Below are 23,269 nucleotides of genomic sequence, written 5' to 3' on the forward strand. Positions count from 1 at the left end.
AAAACTAAATAAGTTAAAGTAAAGGGAGTGCAGAAGAAATGGTGTGAAAGAGAAGGTGCAATAACTTTTGGTCTTCATAAATATTTAAAATGCCCTTCAGCTTGGTTGAAGAGATCATACAAAAATCTATTTTCAGGTATCAACAATGAAGAAGATAAATGATGAATGAATCTAGAAATGGACCCTTAATGACCATCAAGATTCTTTTTATATCGTCCAGAATCCTGTGAGAAAGTTTACTCTTCCTGGTACTATTGTATTAGATGGTAAAATTTTTCTAGTTTCTCAGCTACTCTGGGGCCTATCCTCAAACAAATCCAGACAAATAAGGCACTATCAATAACAATGAAGTGAGAAATAATGGTACAAAGACATAGTCCTTGAATGCAGAAACATCAAATGACTGGTATCCTCCAAATTCTCGTGTATTTTGGTTATTAACAATAAGGTTTCAATTTCTAGGATCAAATCAAAATGTTCATGTTCTAAAAATGTTAACTTTAAAGCAACCCTGTGACCTATTTAAGCAGCAAATGTCTGCTTGGTAAAATCCACCCTTTCCAAATCACATTATCCAAGAATCATTAACATACTATCAACAAGAATTAATGATATTCAACATAATGAAAAAATAGGGTAAGGAGAGGGAATGCAAGTAGATATTGACATTGCAATCCTTTTATGCATTAGCATCTCCCATAGGAAGTAGATGTCAGTCTAAAACTGCTATCAATTTCCATTGGGAGATTAAGAGACCTAATCTTTACAAGAAATCTAGCAACACTGATACCCTCTCGCCTATTTTGCCCTCTCTTGGAAGTGACAAGCTACAAAAAAAAACTTGTTTACAAAATGAGAAAATGAGATATGAAATTGTGTAAAGTGGATTAAAGTTTCATTTGAAGCAGAGAAATAAGTCTCTATTTTGCAGGTCTCTTGATTATGGAATTTCATTCACTTACTCCTTTTCAGGAAGGTATAATACAATAATCATGTGTATTTGAAATGTTTATGATGTACCCTCCCTTTTCTGTCTCCACATTCTTCATAAGCTATATACATGCACAAAATTATGATTGCATTATTTTTCAAATGTTAGGCAAATGAAATTTCAATGCTAACGGCAATCAGAATATTTAAACGTTTCTCCTGCCACACTTGCCAACTTACCACAAATCAATTACAAAAGTTCAAACCAGAATAACTTCTAAATGTGAACTGACAACTTACTGGTTCTGTTAGAGTTGCATCTTTTTCCAAGAATTGTACCACACAATAAGCCAACTAGAGGACAAAACAGAGATAACAATTTATTATCAAATGTAATCCTTATGGAAACATTTATCACTTTATTTTTCCATTAGAACAATAGAAAATCATTCAACTTTTATGTTACCAAGTTAATCTAATTACAAATATTCAGCAAGCAAAATAATATTATTTGTATTTAACATATTAAATGAAATGGTGGAAATTATAATTGACTTTGTACACATACAAACTAAATTATGAAGCTGAAATGACTTCATTATGTCTCCACACACATCACTAGTACTTTGTCAACATCCTTACACTGATCAATATATGTGTCAATGTTCATATGAAAACAGTTAAAGGGCCATGGATTTCTAGAAAGACATTAAACTTAATAATTTTTTAAAAATATTTTGAAAAGTAACTCCAGGATATGGCTATAAAATCCAAGACCACACTAACTTCTCTTGCCATAACAAAAATGTGGGTACTAATATTTAAATGAATCTTGAACATTCCCTTTCTCTTATAAGTCTACATAAGATATCAAAAAGTGAAATACTCCTGTTGTGGTTCTCTTGTCTTGTTCTTTTTATTTTTCTCCTTTTCTTGCATGCTCTCTCTCTCTCTCTCTCTCTTTCTTATCTATCTATATATATAGATATATATATATCTATATATATATCATATGTATTTGAAATATTGTAAATGTTTATTTTGTGGTTTTGAATTTTCAATAAAGTATATAAAAAAATCCGACCTACTCAAATATATCAGTATGGTTAAAATTCTAGAAGGTTAAATAACAATTATAACTACAATTCAAACTAGATAGTTCTGTGAAGAATTTAAAAAAATTTAAAACTATAAAAATTCCATATTTCCTCTGCTTTCTTACAAAGAGCACTGAATTGAAACCATTACATACTTTTTAAAATGAGAATTTATATGCATTTAAGGATTATTTTATTATTTCACTGCTGATAACTTAGTGAATGTTGATTTTTTTCAAATGCATCTAGGTTTTTAATATGGTGGATAGACAAGAACTAACATTTTATGGATAAATGCATGAACTGTTGTTGTTATAAATGCCTAGCTGGCATAAAAGTACCCCAATCTTGGCAAAGAAAAGGAGTGGAGGATAGTATTGGTCCATAAAGATTTGTATAAGATAGTTTGACAAAGTAGTAATTAGGTAACCTGAAGATTGGGAAAAAACAGGCAAATTCATAACAGGGAGCAGGGAATTGGAGAGCAATTAAAACAAACTTGCACAAAGTAGCACAAGTAGGCTTCAGAAATGATACAAAAATCAAGGATCTAATTAACGTTCATGGGAACCAGATTTAGGGACCGGGATTCTTGAGGGTGCTGCTGGCAAGCAGGGGTCCTGGAGGGACTCGGGCACCGACAGTTTCCTCATTTAAATGATTAATTATTTCCAGTTTGATTATTGACTCTAACACTTTGTCAAGATATGAAACCAACTGCCCAATGATTTCCTTCCTGCTGATTCCCTTTTTTAAACAAGGGAGTCATGTTAACTTTTCCCCCCCAATCTCCCTGGAATTTAACTAGCTTTGAAAAATATCAGACAATTGGGCTTGTTTCTCTGCGGCTGCTTCCTTTAAAACAAATGGCTGCACATAGTTGGATCCTATTAACTTGTCAGCCTTTCGCCTGTGGGTTTTCTAATATTTTAAGATTCAAGGTTCGGTTATTGTCCTGTACACAAAATACATAAAAATCCTTCCTTTATTTGCCCTATAAAGGTACATAAAGAGGCATTTCCTTGACCTCCAGTTCTGAACCCCCAAACCTTTAAGAAGCTGCCAGCTCCTAAGGGTCTTCAGGAGCCCTGCTTGCTATCAGCACCTCCATGAGTCCTGGACATGATACCTGATTCCCACAAACTGGTTTCCTGTGGCTTGGTGTTAGACCTATGAATTCTGAGCTGGAGCCTTGTCCGCTGCTGTGTTTTCTACTCTGTAGGGTCCTATCCAAGGCTTCTCCTGCTCAGCAGGACCGAGAGGTGATGTTCTCTTGTTCTAGTTACTTGCTCTGATCTACTGCTTCCTCGGAGCCCTCGACCCTTAAATCAACGCAGCCATATGTGGCAAATGCCATCTTAGTTCAGATCTCTGAAGATAGTGATGTAAAAACTGCTGCCAGCTCTGTTCTGCAGACAATTGGACAGATGGTCTGGGCAGTATGATCTTGTGAATTTCTTCTTTGCTTAGTCTGATTCTTATTTTTCTCTCTAACTCCCAACTCCGTGCCACTCCGCACCCGCACCAGCCCCCCCCCACCCCAAACTTGGTGATTTCTCCTTCTCTGGTCTCTCCACCTGCATCACCTTCTGTCCAATACCCTATCATCTCTTACCCACCACCCCCCAAGCCCACCCCCACCCTGGCTTCTTTCCGCCAATCTTGATATACAATATCACCTCTTCCTACTTTAGTCTCAGTAAAGGGTCCAGACCTCAAACAGTGACTGACCATTTTTAATTGTGAATACACTGTGACCTGCTGAGTTCCTCCAGCATCTCATTGTTTACTCAAAATTCCAGCAACTGTGCTTCTTCATAGCTACCTCTTTTAGTAGTCTTGGCTACAAATTGTCAAGATTTGGGGATTATTCAGCTTTGTATGCCATAATTACTCCAACAACATTTTCTAACTAATACTGATTTCCTTTAAAACAGTATTATGTCCATTAATACATAAAAATATTTGTTGCCTGTAAAAGCACACAGAGAGGTGCCACTAGTCCAGTGCCCTACCAAGAAGAGAAAAATAAGCAAAAGAGAGGCCTTTCAGCGACATTGAGAATCTTGCCACCTCCTCAGATACTACTGTCTCCCATTACCACGTGGCTTCTCATCCAATCCAGGGGTGAACCTAGAATGGTATTCAAGTCACCCTCCTTGGCCCATGGTTATGACCCCCCAATATGATCATTATGATTATTATTTTTTTTTAAATTTAGACATACAGCACTATAACAGGCCATTTCAGCTCAAGAGTCTGTGCCGCCCAATTTACACCCAATTAACTTATACCTTCAGTGCATTTTGAATGTGGAAAGAGACCGGAGACCCCCCCAGAGAAAATCCATGCAGACACGGAGAAAATGTACAAACTCCTTACAGGCAGTACATGATTCTAACCCCGGTCCCAATCACTGACGCTGTAAAGCCGATGCGCTAACCACTATGCCAACCGTGCCATTGCCAACTATGTGCAGCCATTTGTTTTAAAGGAAGCAGCTGCAGTGAAACAAGCCCAATTGTCTGATATTTTTCAAAACTAGCAAAGTTGTAAGGAAATTGGAAAAAAAGTCAACACAAATCCCTTGTTCAAAAAAGCAGGCAGAAAACCATAGGGAAGTTGGTTTAAGATGTTAGAGTCAATAATCAAACAGGAAATAATCATTTTGAAAAGCTGAATATGATCAAACCTAGTTAATAGTTTTATGAAAGATAAATTTCGTTTGATAAATTTGCTCCAATTCTTCGAGGTTATTACAGGCAGAGTTGACAGAGGGGAACATACAAATGAAGTGTATTTAGATTTACAAAAGGCATTTGGCCAAGTCCCCAGTAAGAGGCTGCATAAATTAAGAGTTCAAAATATCAGAGGAAACAAATTATCATTGTCTGAAAGCAGGCTATCATCTCAAAAACAGTTGGAATAAATAAATAGATTATTTTCATGTTTGAAATCTACCTAATGGAATAACACAGGCATTCATTTTTGGCCTTCAGTTGTTTACAATTCTTATTAATAATCTAAAAAAACAAAATTTAAGGTTTCCCAGTTTGCCGATGTTATGGAAATAGGTTGACAACATATAGTACTGAATTCACAGGATTTAGATAGTTTGAGTCCGGTGGGTATTTAATATACAGGTACATAATCTTTTATCCAGAAGCCTTGGAGGACAGTGTGTTCCGAATTTCGAATTTTTCCGGTTTTCAGAACAAAAGCCTGCTGCCCCATATTTAAGCCCACCCAAATTGTGCTGTCGTATCCACCCCCTTCCAGTCGCGCTGGCGTCTCTCTCTGCCTCGCTCACCTGAGTTGTGCTGCCGTCTCTCTCCCCCCTCACCCATCCAAGTCGTGCTGCTGTCTCTCCCCCTCACCCGAGTCGCTCTGCCATCTCTCTCTCCTCCTCCACCCACCCGAGTCGCGGTGTCGCCTCTCTCCCGCCCGAGTCGTGCTGCCATATCTCTCCCCCCCACCCACCCAAGTCGCGCTGCCGTTTGCCCCCCCGCCCAACCTAGTCGCGCTGCTGTCTCTCTCTCTCTCTCTCCCCCTCCGCTGTACCAGCATCAGGAAAAAAAATGCCAGTTTTTGGAGCTTTCTGGAATTTAGAGGTTCGGATAAAGGATTGTGTACCTGTAGCGTTTTTATAGTTTAATGTGGGGGAGGGTGACATCATTTCAGAAGAGGGATGATCTAAATGAGAGAGACCACAAATGAGTGGAATTCAGAGGAATTTAGAAATTCTCATGTATGAATCACCAAAAGTTAGCAGGCAGGTTCAATGAGCAGCTAAGGTGCCAAGTTGGCTTTTATTGCAAACATGCTGGAGTTTAAAAGTTTTGTTATAGTTGTACAAGATGTTAGAGGGGTTGCACCCAGAATACTATACTTTTCTGGCCTTCTTGCCTAAAAGTTATGTAGTAATATTGGAGGCAGACCAAATGAGAATCACTGGAGGTAATTCCTAGGATTGATTGTCCTATCAAGAAAGGCTGGATAGTTAGGAGCTGTATTCCTTGGAGTTAGGGGGAACTTATTCAAACACACAAGATGGTAAGAGGGCTGGAAAACATAGGTGTTGAGAGTTTTTCACCAGTGGGAGAGTCATAAAACAAGAGGACATAGTTCAACGTGCCTATCACTTACACATGCGGTACATAAATATTTTTTTAAGAGGGTAGTGAAGCCAGATCATTAACATACAGTATTTACGTTTAAGCTAGCTAACAGAGAATTAAGAAACTGACAGAGAAGAGTTGAGCCCTGTTCTACTCACTTTACTCCTACGACTGCGTAGCTCGGTAAGTATGGTGGGTTGCATAAAGAAAGGCAAAGAATCAGCATGTAGCAAGGAGAATGAAAACTTGGCTGAATGGTGCACCAACAACAATTTTACACTCAATGTCACCAAAACTAAGGAACTGATCGGTTTCAGGAAGGGAAAGCCAGAGCTGTACAATCCAGTGATCATTGGGGGATGAGAGGTTGAGCAAATTTAAGTTTTTGGGAGTAACTATCACAGAGGGTCTTTCCTGGACCCAACAAACTGATGGCATTGTGAAAAAAGCACATCACCACCTCTACTTCCTCAGAAGTTTGCGGAGGTTTGGTGTGATACAAGAAACACTGAAAATTTCTACAGATTTGTGGTGGAAAGCATGCCGAATGGTTGCATCACTGTCTGTTATGGGAACACCAATAACCCTAAGTGTAAAGCCCTCTAAAAGGTAGTAGGCATGGCCCAGGACATCACAGGCAAAACCCTCCCACCATCAAGAACATCTACAGGGAACGTTGCTGTCGGAGAACAACAGCAATCATCAAGGATCCACACCACCCAGCACACTCTCTGTTCTCGCTGCTGCCATCAGGAAAGAGGTATAGGTGCTACATGACTTGCACCACCAGGTTCATGAACAGCTGCTACCCCTCCGCCATCAGACTCCTCAACCACAAAGTCAATAAGAGACACTTTTAAGGACTCTTACTTGTGCACTTTATTGATTTTTAAACAGTTTGTTATCTGTTTACAGTTTATTTGTTTATTTTTTGACATATAGATACAGAGGTCGACAGCATCGAGTCCACACTGCTGAAGATCCAGCTGCGCTGGGTGGGTCACGCCTCCAGAATGGAGGACCATCGCCTTCCCAAGATCGTGTTATATGGCGAGCTCTCCACTGGCCACCGTGACAGAGATGCACCAAAGAAAAGGTACAAGGACTGCCTAAAGAAATCTCTTGGTGCCTGCCACATTGACCACCGCCAGTGGGCTGATCTCGCCTCAAACCGTGCATCTTGGCGCCTCACAGTTTGGCGGGCAGCAACCTCCTTTGAAGAAGACCGCAGAGCCCACCTCACTGACAAAAGGCAAAGGAGGAAAAACCCAACACCCAACCCCAACCAACCAATTTTCCCCTGCAGCCGCTGCAACCGTGTCTGCCTGTCCCGCATCGGACTTGTCAGCCACAAACGAGCCTGCAGCTGACGTGGACTTTTACCCCCTCCATAAATCTTCGTCCGCGAAGCCAAGCCAAAGAAAAGAAAAGATACAGATTTTCTTTGCACTACCACTATGGTAATACTGCCTCGCCTGCAGTAAAAAAGAATCTCAGGGTTGTATGTAATGTCATATATGTACTCTAACAATAAATCTGAAATCTGAGACTAGCATAGGTCATATTGAATGGTGAGGCAATCTTGAAGAGTCTGGCAGTCTTCTGCTCTTACTTTCTTATCTCCATCAGTACAGCAGAAATGTTGGAGACTGTTGCAAAGATTGAGATAACAGAACATTAAAAAAATATCATTGGGATTAGACAAAGTGAACAAGGATTTCTGCAATAATTTAGTAATTGACAGACTATGTTTTCTTTGTACAACAGTCACTGAAAGTAAATGTGCAGGTAAAGCAAGAAGCCAAATGATAGCAAGATGAATCAGAATTTATTATAATGAATATGTGTCACAAAATTCATTGTTTTGTGGTAGCATTATTGTGCATTACAGGTCCAAAAATTGCTATAAATTACTTAATTTGAAAATAAATTAATTAGTGCAAAAGAACATAAGAAATTGAGGTGGTATCTGTGGTTTATTGTCCATTCAGAAATCTGATGGCAGAGGGGAAGAAGCTGTTTTTGTAATGTTGGGTGTTTGTCTTCAGGCTCCTGTACCTCTTTCCTGATGGTAGCAGTGGGATGAGGGCATGGTCAGTAAGGGACCTTGATGATGGAGGCTGCTTTCTTGATACATCGACTCTTATAGATGTCCTTAATGGAGTGAAGACTAATGCCCATATGGCCCTGGCCAATTTCATAACTCTTTGTAGTTTTTTCCTATTCTGAGCATTGGCACCTCCATTCCAGACAGAAATGTAACCAGTCAAAATGCTCTTCACGGTACACTTAAAAAAAATTACAAGTCTTTGGTGACATAACAAATCTTTTCAAGCTTCTAATGAAATAAGCTGCTGGCAAACCTTCTTCATGATTGCATTGACATGAAGGACCCAGGATAAATCTTCAGAGAAGTTGACACTCAGGAATTTGAAGCTCTTTACCTTCTCCACTGTTGACCCCTCATTGAGGACTGGTTTGTGTTCTCCTGGTTTCCCCTTCCTGAAGTCCATAATCAGTTCCTTAGTTGTGCTACCACTGTGTGCAAGGTTGTTGTTGTGACACCACTCAACTAACTGATCTATCTCACTCCTACATGCTTCCTTATTGCAGTCTGTGATTATGCCCACAACCGCGGTATCACTGGCCAATTTGTAGATGGCATTTGAATTGTGCCCAGTCACATAGTAGTGGGTACAGGGAGAATAGAACAGAGTGCTAAGCACACATCCTTGACATGCACATATGTTGATTATCAGTGAGGAGATGTTACCGAGCTGCAATAACTGTAGTCCTCTGATGAGGAAGTACTGAGCTGTCATTGATGAAAAGCAGCCTGATGTACATGTTGCTGTTGTTCAGGTGATCCAGGGCTGAATGGAGAGCCAGTAAGATTGCATGTGCCGTGGAGCAATTGTGATTTAAGTATAGGAGCAAGAACGTCTTGTTATAAGCCTTTGTCAAGACCACACCTGAAGCAGTGTGTGCAGTTTAGCTTTTAGCTCTCCTTACTTTAATAAGGATCTACCAGTACTTCCCATAGAGGAATGAGGCATAGATTAAGCAGAGTGATTCCTGGGATAGTGGGACCATCGAAGCAAGAGAGAGCATGTTAACAAATTGTATTCATGTGCTTTGAAGAATGATGGGGACGTAATTGAAATTTAAATAATTCTGATAAGGCTGGTCTTTTCCTTGAATGGGATGTTTAGGATAAGAGGTTACATTCTCGTGCTACCATCTATCAGATTTAGGACTGAGAGGCGGAGAACTGCTTAAATTAGAGGGTGGGAAACCTGTGGAATTTGCTGATTTGTTTGAAAGAAAAATTCTACACACCAAAAGCAACAATGATTTGGGAAGAGAGGGGGAGTATAATATTGAAATAGAGGGTCAGAAATGACTGTATTAAATGATAGAGTTTATTCAGAAGCCTGAATGCTCTAGTCCCTGCTCCTCAATGTAGACTTTTGTAAATTACACAGTACCCTCTGCATGTGATCTGAAACCTGTGACTAAAGCAAGAACTTGTTATATCAGCAATGCCAGGAAGTTAAAAATATTTCATAAGATACAAAAATTAAACCAAAGATATGGAACAAAAAAGTAAATTGAAAGAGCAAACAGTACCCTGTGAAAAAGTAGTAAAATGTTATCAACATTAAAATCTAAAGGAACAACTTTCTAAATTTCCATATGTAATTTCTAGCGATAGTTATAATGGTTTTGTTAATTGTTTAACAATTATTATGATTTGTACCTCATTAAAAATTCTCCTACATTGGCATGAATAACTTATTTTGATAAATGTAGTTGGCACAATCGCAAAAGAGCAGCATCTGCTGTGCACTATGTATTTCAATGCCACATTTCTCAATGGGATACTTTTTTCACTGCTGAGGGCCATTTGGACAGCAATGTCCTAATTTTAATCAATGCAACAAAAATTTGAGTTTATTGTTATATACATAAGTACATGTCGATTCACCAAAATTCATACTTGCTGCAGCCAAACAAAATGCAAAATGGAACAACGATAATGGTAAAAATGAAATGACCACTTTAAATGAAATTACCAATAAAAATTAAACGTAAAAAATTAAATTCTACATTTAAAGTTGGAAGTTGCTTTCCATTTACACACTAACTGGTAAGCACCATCTCATAGCTATTTCTACCACAAAATCTGTCCATTCAACTGTTCTCCCCATTAATCAAGAGTCCCGTGATAAAAGCACAATTTAAAGCAGTTAAATAATATATTCCAATTATCCAGAGTTCATGCAAAGGCTTTGGTTTAACTCACCCAGAAAATGATCATTATAAAACTTCCACCATCATCTCACACAAGTGGTCATTAAGGACAATTTTATAATGCTGATTCAATGGCAAAATTATTTTTTCTTCAAAATATTTTTATTAAGCATCACAACTTCGATTACATTAAAAAGATGTACATTGTGCCCTTTTCAACAGAAAAACCAACACACATGTACATAAATATTCACGTACACCCTCAGATACACACCCAGACCCACCATTCTGTGATCACTTTGGGACCTTTGCTGACAGTAATATAACTAAAGGTAATTCATTTGAATCATTTCAATGATTGCATGATTTGAAACAGAACATTTGGAACATAATTATGCATAATGTCTCATAAAGCTTTTGAGTTATTTACATATAATGCTCTACTTAATACTACTGAAACATAAACTTCCAGAAAGGAGAGCAATCAGTCCTCTGAATTAGCATATTTCTCACAGCATTAATGAGGCAGGTTCAAGGTCATATTTATTTGCATCTCTGTGATAATGTCTATGACTCCCAAGGCATCATTTATAACTCACTGAAGTGGTAATAAATTTAAACAATAAACAGCTGCTCAAAACTAATTAGTTTAACATACCCGCATAACATAATTACCTCTAAATATTCCACGGAGAATTCTACAATAGTATTCCCAATTCATAAATGTAAATTAATAAAAATAGTCTGTTCAAATCTGAAGCAAACACTAGTGATTAGTTTGCAAAGGCAATTAATAATCTTTAATCACTTCAAATATTCATAGAGGTTGTGATTAGAAAGACAATAGAGGGAGAGCAATAACAGGACAGTAACAGTAGTAAGTAATTAACTCAGCTTCAGTCTCATGGCTGGAAATAAATGGGAGGATATGCCACAGGCTCAATGCCACCATGAACTTGGGTGGTCGTGGTCAGAAAGTACATAAAATCCCTCAATATACCTGAAGGTAGGAGTGGGAAGAGGGTCCTTGATGTTGGAGGCTGCTTTCTTGAGACACCACCTCTTAGAGATGTCCTTAATAGAGCGAATGCCCATAATGCTGCTGGCCAATTTCATAACCCTTTGTAGTCTTTTCCTGTCCTGTACGCCTGTAGAAATTTGCAAAAGTCTGGCCCAGATACCATATAACCATATAACTATTTACGGAGCGGAAACAGGCCATGTTGGCCTTTCGAGTCCGCACCGGTTCACTGATTTTGTGCACCCTCTTCAGGCATTGGTCCCGGTTAGATCTTCATTCAATAACAATGGGCGAATTCAATGAAGGTGGAATCAGACGTAGAAATGTTTGTAAAACGTGCAGTTCAATACTTCTGGGCACATTCAATACAGGGTCAACTAATCTGAGAAATGTTTGTGAAACGCATCTTGATTGATTTTATCTATCAGTATCCAACCACCAGATGTCAAACTAACATGTCTGCAGTTCATACAAAGGGTATAAAAGAAACTATTATATATATAAAAATGTAGTTTCCCCAACTGAATTCTATATACTTAAAATATATGTCAGCTCTGACAGTGAATGGATCTGTATGTATGGAAAGGAAGGGGGGGAGGGACTGTTTTGTTTTTGTTTCTTGTGTTTGTGAGAAAATATATTGTATATATTTAAGAAAATATATACTAAGAAATTTGCAAAAGCCTTTTGTGACAAAGCAAATCACCTCAAGCTCCTAACAAATTATAGCTGTTGACAAGCATTCTTCATGATTGCATCATCTAATGGCCCCAGTATAGATCTTCAGAGATGAGGATGCTCAGGAATTTGATGTTCTTTACCCTCTCCACTGCTGACTCCTTGATGAGAAATGGTTTGTGTTCTAGTTTCCCCTTCCTGAAGTCCACAATCAGTTCCTTAGCTTTGCTAATGTTGATTACACGGTTGTTGTTGTGATACCACTCAACTAGCTGATCGATTTCACTCCTGTACACTTCCACATTGCCAACTGTGATGCTGTCAACAACCAGTGTCATCAGAAAATTTGTAGATGGCATTTGAATTGTGCCTGCCACACAGTCATGAGTGTAGAGAGTAGAGCAGTGGGCTAAGTGCACATCCTTGAGGTGTGCCTGCGTCGACTGTCAATGAGGAGGAGATGTTGTTACCAATCCACACTGACTGAGGAAGTCAAGGATCCAGTTGCAGAGGCCTAGGTTTTGAAGCTTACTGACCAGTATGGAGGGGATGATAGTTTGAAAGCTGCGCTGTAATCAATGAAAAGCAGCTTGATGTACATGTTGCTGTTGTCCAGGTGATCCATGGCTGAATGGAGAGCCAGTGAAATTGCATCTGCTGTGGAAAGTTGTGGCGGATCTTTACTTAGGCAAGAGTCAATTCTGGCCATGACCATACTCTCAAAGCATTTCATCACAGTAGATGCGAATGCTCCTGGGCTATAGTCAGTAGGCATTTTTATGCTGCAGCACCTGGGTAGCCCTCCAGATGGGGGGGCGGGGGGGGGGGGGTGGAAATTGACCCAGTAAATCATCAACAAGATGATTTAAGGGGGATTTCATCCCCATAATGACACGGTAGGTGATGCATCACGCAAACTATTGGTGGTCAGCCTCCCCCCATCCCCACTGTCAATCGCAACCCCCCCACCCCGTGGCAGCCGACCCTTCTGCCCCCACCGATCACGGTGACCCCTCTGCCCCCACTGATCAGGGCAGTGACCCCTCCCCCCATGTCAGTGACCTCACTCCCCCCCAATTGTGCTCCACCCCTCCATGGCAGCGACCCCTCTCTCCCTCCTGATCACGGCAGACATTTCAGCTGGGGTTCCCCTGTGATGCCAGCTCCTGTGATGTCACAGGAGTAATTGGGTTGGTCATTTTTGTTTTCAAGCCGCTGATGGACGAGACCTAGGTAAGTTGAACTGGGTTCCCTGACTAGAACAGGGATCTGGTTGATTTTGGACCCCGCTAACCAGGTCAGACCCTTTCCAGCTGCCTTGCAAATTGCCCGGTTCTCCCCATTTTACAAGGCAGCTTGAAAGTGCCTATTGAGGAAGCTCATTCTGCTCTTCTTGGGCACCAGGATGTTTGATGCCCTTTTGAAGCAGGTGGGAACCTCTGACTGCAGACATTGAAAATGTAGTGAATATTCCAGCTAGTTGGTCAGCACAGACTTTCAGTCCGTGGCCAGGAATGCCATCAGGGCCTGACTACTTGCCAGGGCTCCCCCTCTTGAAGGATGTTCTGACATTGGCCTCTGAGACAGTTTCTCCAGGGTTGGTGCAGTTGAATTCTCCTTTTTTTTCCCTTTTTAAAATATTTTCATTAATTTGATTGAGAGAAATATTATATGTATATATTGTTTAGATATTAATTAATTATATAGCTTCTATATAATGCAATACAGAATGAGTCACATATAAATTATATATTCATATAATTCTTGAAAAAAATAAAAATAAGAATTTCACCTCATATTCTAATATAGATATACATTGTGATTATCTAAATAGACCAATCTCTTCCAGTTGCAGAAAAAACAAATAAAGGAATAAAAGAAAAAAAAAAGAAAAACCCACCATACTAATTTAACCCCTCCCACCAAACACGGTCACTAGCAAATAAATTCTAAAGAATCGAGTATTGGCTCTTGGACATCAGACAGAAAACCCCCAGAGTACCCCTGCCTAAGTAATCAAAATATGAGAGTTCATGAATGGGGCCATATCTTGTCAAAGTCAACCTTGATTTCTTTAACATTATAACTAATTTTCTCCCACTCAAGCAAATCATAACATCCTGTATCCATTGCATATGTGTTGGTGCCTTGTTGTCTTTCCATCAAAATTGCTCATCTGGCCATCAATGAAGCAAAAGCTATTATTCTTTGAATTCTCCTCATCAAAGAGAGCATTAATAGATTCCCTGGCCATTAAGTTTTAGGCTCCATGTCAGCAAAACCAAGAAGATCATTGTTGACTTCAGGAAGAAGTCAGGGGAACACAACCCAGTCCTTATCAAGGGCTAAGTAGTGGACAGGGTCAAGAACTTCAAATTCCTGGGTGTCATCATCTCTGGAGATCAGTCAGGGTGTCTCCACATTGATGCAATCACAAAAAAGGCTTGCTTGTGGCTATGTGAGATGTCTGAGGAGATTCAGTATGTCACCAAAGACTCTCGTAAACATCTACAGGTGTATCATAGAGAGCATTCTGGCTGGTTGCATCACTGCCTGGTATAGAGGCACCGACTCTCAGGATAAGAATAAACTCCAGAGGGTTGTTAACTCAGCCTGCGATATCACAGCACCAGACCACTCCATTGAGGACATCTACATGAGTCGGTGTCTCACAAAAAGCAGTCTCTATCCTCAAAGACCCCCACCAACCAGGCCATGCCTTCTTCATTCTGCTACCATCAGGGAAAAGATACAGGAGCCTAAAAATTAGCACTCAGCGGCACAAGGACAGCTCCTTCCCAGATTCTTGAATAATCAATGAACTATTATTGCTATTATTTTATTATAATAATGCCAATAAGATGGTTATAATACAAATGTTTGGACCATTCTGACGCTGCTGCAAAACATCAAACTTCATGACTTGTTCAGGGCAATAAATTCTGATTCTGAAAATACACGTTCATAGCACTCGACACATTTGCCAAATGGAAATTTTTGTGTGCATTGAAATGCTCAACTTGCCAACAGTTTACTACAGAATTGCTGCCAAAATCTTGAAAGAATGTGCCCAATAAACAGTTTATCCCCCCCAACAACAATTTTTCCTCATCATATAAAATAAACCTCAAATGCCGCAAAAAGCAATAACATAATCATATTTAACTCCTCTGAAAATTCACATGTAAATTTAGATATAAAGTATTAATTCCACAGTCTTAGATTTGCGAAACTGTAGCTTCCCATTATCTCAGAAATAGGTTACTCAATAAATGCACTTGACTCTAATCCAAATTTCTAACCAATCAAAAAAATCATGAATATTGACTGATCCAGCAGAAACCCCAACAAAATGGACCAGTAAAGTGGAATTTGGGATATTCAATAATAAATTATAAATCATGCATACAAGAAGAAACAATGGCCTACCTGTGCATGAAATAGCGCTAAACCTTTCGCAGTGTGAAGGGGAATAAGTACCTTCATGAGGAATTGTTTATGCTCGGCTTTCAGTGGCAGTGCAAATCCATTAATGATACTGAAAAAGAAATACAGAGGTAAGTCTATTAATATGAACTAACAATTGCAACTTATTTTGTAAGTTATCGATTTCTACAACACGGAAAAAAGCCCTTTGGCCCAACTTGCTCATTTATTTATTTTTAGACATACAGCATGGTAACAGGCCATTTCACTTTGTGCTGTCCAATTTACACCCAATTAACCTACACCCCTGGTAGGTTTTGACTGGTTGAAGGAAACCGAAGCCCTCAGGGAAAACCTATGCAGACACGGGGAGAACGTACAAACTCCTTACAGAGAGCATGGGATTCAAATCCCGGTCCCAATCGCTGGCGCTGTAAAGGCATCACACTGACCGCTACACCAACTTTGCTAATCCCATTTTCCTGCATTATGTCCATAAACCTCTCCTATCCACATACCTGTCTGAACATCTTTTGAATGTTATAATTATCACAGTTTGTTCCATATATCCACCACCCTCTGTGCGAAGAAAGGAGCCTTAAAGTCCATTTTAAATCTTTCATCTTAAATCCATGCCTTCTAGTTTTAGATTCCTCTATCCTGGTAAAAAGATTGACAATTTATCTAATCTGTGCCCTATACTTTCCTGAATCTCTACAAGCCCTCTCACCTTATCTCCTGCACTCCAGGACGAAAAGTCCCAACCTATTCAGCCTCTCCTTATAACTAAAGCCTACCAGTCAGAAGTGCCAATTAACGAAGAAGATGAAGGCTGTGTAGTTAAGCAGGAATCATGGCTTTTATTAGCAGAAACTAGTGGTACAATAATGAAAGACATTATGGGCGCATACATAGTTATACCCAAGGGGAGTGTCTTTAGTGGTAGAGATAATACACGTCCAACGCCAGTAAAACAGACTAAGCACAGCGAGAGATTGACAGCACAACACAGATTCACCACAGTCCTAGTAGCATTCTCATAACATAACATAACAATTTACAGCACGGAAACAGGCCATTAGGCCCTTCTAGTCCGCACCGAACCAAACACCCCTCTCTAGTCCCACCTCCCTGCACAATCCCCATAACCCTCCATCTTCTTCTCATCCATATACCTGTCCAACCTTTTCTTAAATAATACAATTGACTCCGCCGCCACTATTTCTCCCGGAAGCTCATTCCACACGTCTACCACTCTCTGAGTAAAGAAGTTTCCCCTCATGTTACCTCTAAACCTCTGCCCCTTAATTCTTAACTAATGTCCTCTTGTTTTAATCTTTCCTCTTCTTAACGGAAATAGTCTATCCACATCCACTCTGTCTATCCCTTTCATAATCTTAAATACTTCTATCAAATCCCCTCTCAACCTTCTACGCTCCAAAGAATAAAGACCTAATCTGTCCAATCTCTCCCTATACTCTAGATGCTTAAACCCAGGTAACATTCTGGTAAACCTTCTCTGCACTCTCTCCACTCTGTTTGTACCCTTCCTATAATTAGGCGACCAGAACTGCACACAGAACTCCAAATTAGGCCGCACCAACGTCTTATACAGTCTCAACATCACCTCCCAACTCCTATATTCCACGCAATGATTGATAAAGGCCAGCATACTAAAAGCCTTCTTCACCACCCTATTCACGTGAGTTTCTACCTTCAGGAAACGATGTACCATTACTCCTAAATCTTTCTGCTCTTCTGTATTCATCAATGCTCTCCCATTTACCACGTATGTCCTGTTCTGATTCTTCTTACCAAAATGAAGCACCTCACACTTATCAGCATTAAATTCCATCTGCCATTTTTCAGCCCACTTTTCTAAGCAGCCCAAATCCCTCTGCAATCCTTGAAAACCTTCTTCATTATCCACTATTCCACCTATCTTAGTATCGTCTGCATATTTACTAATCCAATTTACCACCCCATCATCTAGATCATTAATGTATATAACGAACAACAATGGCCTCCAACCTGACAGACAATTATCCACTACCACTCTCTGGTCTCTCCCTTTCAGCCAATGTTCAATCCATTTGACTATCTCAAAATTTATACCTAAAGACTGCACCTTCTTAACTAACCTTCCATGTGGTACCTTATCGAAGGCCTTACTGAAGTCCATATAGACAACATCCACTGCGCTACCCTCATCCACATTCCTAGTCACCTCTTCAAAAAATTCAATCAGATTGGTCAAACATGACCTTCCTCCCACAAATCCATGTTGAGTGCTCCTGATCAGACCCTGTCTATCCAGATGTTTATAAGTACTATCTCTAAGAATTTTCTCCATTAATTTACCTACCACAGACGTCAAACTTACAGGCCGATAGTTGCCAGGCTTCCTCCTTGAACCCTTTTTAAATAACGGAACCACATGCGCAATGCGCCAATCCTCCGGCACTATCCCCATAATCCAATGACATTTGGAAAATTACCGCCAGAGCCTCTGCTATTTCCTCCTTCACTTCTCTCAATGTCCTGGGGAAGATCCCGTCTGGTCCCGGAGACTTATCCACCTTTATATTCTTCAAAAGCCCTAAAACTACATCTTTTGTAATCTCTATATTCCCCATATTTACCCAATTTGCTTTTTTTATCTCACATCTCCCAATATCCTTCTCCTTAGTGAATACCGAAGAAAAGAAATTGTTCAATATCTCCCCCATTTCTCTAGGCTCCACACACAGTTTTCCACTCTGATTCTCTAAGGGACCAATTTTGTCTCTAGCTTTCCTTTTACCATTAACATATTTGTAGAACTCTTTTGGATTAGTTTTCACCCTGCTTGCCATAGTTTCCTCGTACCTTCTTTTAGCTTTCCTAATTCCTCTCTTAAGATTCCTCTTACATTCAATGTATCTTTCAAACATCCCCTTAACTCCATGCTTCTTATATCTAATGTATGCCTCCCTTTTTCTTCGAACCAAGTTTCCAATATTCCTTGAAAACCACGGCTCTCTCAAATCTTTTGCCCCTTCTTTTAACCTAACAGGAACATAAAGCATTTGCACTTGCAAAATCTGATCTTTAAAAGACTTCCATCTCTCTACTACATCCTGCCCATAAAACAAATTGTCCCAATGCACACCCTGCAAGTCCTTTCGCATCTCCTCAAATCTAGCTTTTCCCCAATCAAAAACCTCAACCCTTGGCCCTGATTTCTCTCTTTCCATAATGACATTGAAGCTGATGGCATTATGATCACTGGACCCGAAGTGCTCGCCAACACTAACCTCCGTCACTTGACCCATCCCATTTGCCAACAGTAGATCTAACACTGCTCCTTCTCTGGTTGGCACCTCTACATATTGTTGTAAAAAACTATCTTGCACACATTTCACAAACTCTAACCCATCCAGTAGCTGAGTGACCTAAATTATGCACAATACTCTAAATGTATCTCATCAATGTCTTGTACAGTTGTAACATGACATCCCTTTCCCTGCACCCAATGCCTTGACAAATCTAGACAAGCATGCCAAACACTTTCTTCACCACCCTGTCATGAAACTATGCACCTATACCATAGAATATTACAGCACAGAAACAGGCCTCTTTGGCCCTTCCAATCCGTGCCGAACCATTTTTTTTGCCTTGTCCCATTGACCTGCACCCAGTCAATAGCCCTCCATAACTCTCCCATCCATGTACATGTCCAAATTCCTCTTAAATGTTAAAATTGAGCCCGCTATTACCACTTCAGCTGGCAGCTCATTCCACACTCCCACCACTCTCTGTGTGAAGAAGGTTGTCCTCATGTTCCTCCTAAACTTTTTCCACTTCACTCTTAACCCATGTCCACTGGTTTGTATCTTACCTTACCCACAGTAAAAAAAAACTTATCTACATTTACTCTGCCTATCCCCCTCACAATTTTAAATACTTCAAATATCCCCTCATTCCTCTACATACCAGAGAATAAAGTCCTAACCTGTTTAACCTTTCCCCATAACTCAGTTCCCAGCACCTGTGGCTAAAGACACTAAATATTTCTGCCAGAGCCCCTGCAATTTCTAGACTAGCTTCCCTCAAGGTCCGAGGGAGTATCTTGTCTTGCCCTGGGAATTGATCCACCTTTATTTGCTTTAAGACAGCACTTCCTCCTCTTTAATTTGGATAAGTTCCATGACCTCACTGCTTGTTTTCCCTGCATAACATGAATGTGCCCTTTTTCTGATAGAATGCTGATGGAAAAAAACATTTAAGACCTCTCCTATCTCTTTTGGCTCCATGCCGGCCACTCTGATCTTCAAGGGGACCAATTTTGTCCCTTAATATCCTTTTGCTCTTAATATACCCATAGAAACTCTTAGGATTTTCCTTCCTATTGTCTGCTAAAGCAACCTCATGTCATCTTTTAGCCTTCCTGATTTTTTTTCTTGAGGTTTTTCTTGCATTATTTATGCTCCTCGAATACCTCATTTACTCCAAGTTGCTTATACCTGTTATACACTTTCCGAACCACATCCCTAATATCCCTCGAAATCCAAGGTTCCATATGTATTCTAACCTTGACTTTGATCCTGACAGGAACATACAAACTCTGTACTCTCAAAACTTCACCTTTGAAGGTTCTCCGCTTAACTTGCACATCCTTGCCCGAAAACAATTTATCCCAATCCACGCATTCTCGATCCTTTCTCATTTCCTCAAAATTGGCCTTTCTCCAATTTAGAATCTCAACCCAAGGAACAGACCTATCCTTCTTTCTTTTTCAATCTTTTTATTGGTTATGAGAAAATAATAATTCCAGATACATAGATACATAAGATATGAAGTTCAGGTAAAAGTAAACAGGAACCAAGATAAATATGATTCATGCTGTCAATTGGAAAAGAAAAAAGAAAAAAACCTATAACTAATGTAATTTCTAACCCCAACCTATTATCTGAGCAATTACAATCAAAGCCAGGCATCAACTATTAATTTCAATACTACTTGTTCAAAAAATGGAGAAAAAGAAAAAAAGATTATTGAAGAAGAGCAAAAATAATTGATCTATACATTTTGAGAATAATTGAAAAAAGAGCCCCAAAGAGAATTTTTTTAAAACTTGTTTTAATGGTTGAACACCAAATTTTCTCTAAAGAGAGGGATGCCATCAAATCCAATAGTCATTATGTATGTGTGCGAGGGACAACATCTTTCCACCACAGCAAAATGAGTCTCCTAGCAATCAGGGGAGCAAAAACAACTACATGGGATTGAGAAGGAGTCAAAATTGAGTCCATTCCAAAAGTAGCAAAAAAAGGGCTTGGAGAGAGATTTATATCAAGGATTAAAGAAGTGTAGTAAATACCTCTTTCCAGTAGTTACAAAGGGAGGGACATAGCCAGAACATATGATATACAGTACCTTCCTAAGTTGTACACTTATCACATTTAGAGGATATATTGGGGTAAAATTTAGCTCATTGAACTTTGGAATTCTGGGCCCTATGGACTACTTTAAATTGTAATAAGGAATGTCTAGCATAGAAAGAGGATGAATGTACAGTTTTCAAAATAGATTCCCATGTATCTTCAGGAAACTTATTGAAAGTCAGGTTTCCAAATTTTCCTAATGTTAGATAAAGAACTATCGCTAAATCTTAAAAGTAGTTCATAAAGGGCTGAAAACAATGCTTTCTGATGAGGTCTAAAATTATAAACTTCTGAGATAAGATTAAAATCTAAGTCTTGGGGAAGCCTCAACATTAAGGAGTTTAAGGAACTCCTAATCTGTAAATAATGAAAGAAATTTGGCAGATAATTGCTCAAAAGAAGCAAGGGTTTGGTCTATATACAAGTCCAAGAAAGGATAAATAGCCAACTTAGACCATTGAGTATATCAATGTCTTGAACTGAGGTTAAAAAAAGGAATTGCATTAAACTAGACTAATTAATAAAAATCTATGATAGCCAAAATGCTTACCAAATTGAACCAAGTACACAAAATATGTCTAACTACAAAATTATCAGTTAGTTTGAGGTGCAAAAATGTGCTCCAAGTATTGAGATAAGAGATTGTCTTTTAATGGATTTAATCTCTCAGTCAATCCATCCTGAGACACCTGAATATTCATTTATGATGTATCCAAATAATGATATATCTAATGCTCGCTGCCCAGTAATAAAGCCCAGACCTATCCTTCTCCATAATTAATTTGAAACTAATGTCATTATGATCACTGGACCCAAAATGTTCCCCAACAAATATTTCTGTCACCTGTCCTGTCTCATTCCCTATTAGGAGATCCAATATTGCACTCTCTCTACCTCTATACAGGTATATTGATTCAGAAAACTTTCCTGAACACATTTGACAAACTCCAAGCCATCAACCCTTTTACAGTATGGGAGTCCCAGTCAATATGTGGAAGTTAAAATCTCCTACTATCACAACATTATGTTTCCTGCAGCTGCCTGCTACCTCTCTACAAATTTACTCCTCCAATTATCACTGCCTATTGGACGGTCTATAATACAATAGTCTGTAATAGGGTAGTAATACTTTTTCTGTTTCTCAGCTCTACCCTTATACCCTCAATAGATGAGTCCTCTAATCTGTCCTGCCTGAGCTGTGATATTTTTCCTGACGAGCAAAGCCACTCCTCCCCCATTCATTCCACCACCCACCCCCTCCATTCTACAGCATCTAAAATGACGGAAGCCTGGAGCATTGAGCTGCCAGTCCTGCCCCTCCTGCAACCAAGTTTCACTAATGGCCACAATGTCACAATTCCATTTGCCAATCCATACTCTAAGCTCACCAATACTCCTCGCATTGAAATAGATGCATCTGAGAACATTTCCACTACATTTAACCTGTTGACCTCTAACAGTGCATGCAGTTTTAACATAATCTTTTCCCTCTATCTGGTTTGCCACTCTGGTTCCCTTCCCCCCTACAAATCCCGAGATCTTTGTTCTTGAACACTCTCCAGGGCTCAGCATTTACCATGCAAATCCTACCTCGGTTTAACCTCATGCTTTCCCAAGTTAAATTCCATCTGTCATTCCTTGGTCCACTTTCCAAGCCCATCTGCATCCTGTTGTAGTCTTACATAATCTGTCCACTATACCACCAATTTTGGTGTCATCTACAAACTTCCTAAGCATGCCAATGACCTTGACATCCAACTATATCATTAATACAGATGTCAAACAACAGTAGACCCATCATAGATCTTTGAGGTACATTACTGGTCACAGACCTCCAATCTAAGTAACAACCCTTCATTACCACCCTCTGACTCCTACCATTAGGCTAATTCCAGACCAGCCTACCATGAGATCTTGTGAAAGGCCTTACTAAAGTCCATATACACAGTTTTAACTGCCCTGTCCTCAAGCTTCTTGGTCACCTCTTCAAAAAAAACTTCAATTAAATTTTTGAGACACAATTTTCCACACACAAAGCCATGCTGACTATCTCTAATCAATCCTTGCCTTTCAAAATGTATGCGAAACCTGTCTCTCAGAATCTCCTCCAGCAATGTACCCATGGCTGGCCTTAAGCTCACCAGCCTTCAGTTTCCTGGCTTGTCCTCAGCATTTTTTAAATAAAGTCACAACATTAGCCATCCTCCAGTCTTCTGGCAACTTAATGATGATGCAAATATCTCTGTAAGGACCCAACAATTTATTTCCAAGATTCCCATAATGTCTATTATATATTTGATCAGGTCCCAGGGATTTATC

The 23,269-nt window shown here is 39.5% G+C and overlaps 1 protein-coding gene and 1 long non-coding RNA gene across 8 annotated transcripts in view; one reads left to right on the plus strand and one right to left on the minus strand.

Annotated features, from left to right (window-relative positions):
* The window catches only part of ppp2r5a (protein phosphatase 2, regulatory subunit B', alpha isoform), a 236,346-nt gene that overhangs the window by 42,308 nt on the left and 170,769 nt on the right, over nucleotides 1-23,269 (minus strand). For 6 of the 7 annotated variants that reach the window (XM_069931345.1, XM_069931338.1, XM_069931341.1 and 3 more), the window contains 2 exons: nucleotides 15,528-15,636; nucleotides 1,231-1,284 (listed from right to left, as the gene is read on the minus strand). In XM_069931345.1, coding sequence (XP_069787446.1) covers nucleotides 1,231-1,284; nucleotides 15,528-15,636 — 163 coding nt within the window. The remainder of the gene's footprint in view (nucleotides 1-1,230; nucleotides 1,285-15,527; nucleotides 15,637-23,269) is intronic. The other variant, XM_069931339.1, reaches the window with a different exon arrangement.
* The window catches only part of LOC138760588 (uncharacterized), a 35,238-nt gene continuing 25,168 nt past the window's right edge, over nucleotides 13,200-23,269 (plus strand). Inside the window, exon 1 of the long non-coding RNA XR_011355721.1 lies at nucleotides 13,200-13,331. This is a non-coding gene — a long non-coding RNA (uncharacterized lncRNA). The remainder of the gene's footprint in view (nucleotides 13,332-23,269) is intronic.

This window comes from Narcine bancroftii, chromosome 4 (assembly GCF_036971445.1).
Source record: "Narcine bancroftii isolate sNarBan1 chromosome 4, sNarBan1.hap1, whole genome shotgun sequence".
In the NCBI taxonomy this organism is placed as follows: domain Eukaryota; kingdom Metazoa; phylum Chordata; class Chondrichthyes; order Torpediniformes; family Narcinidae; genus Narcine; species Narcine bancroftii.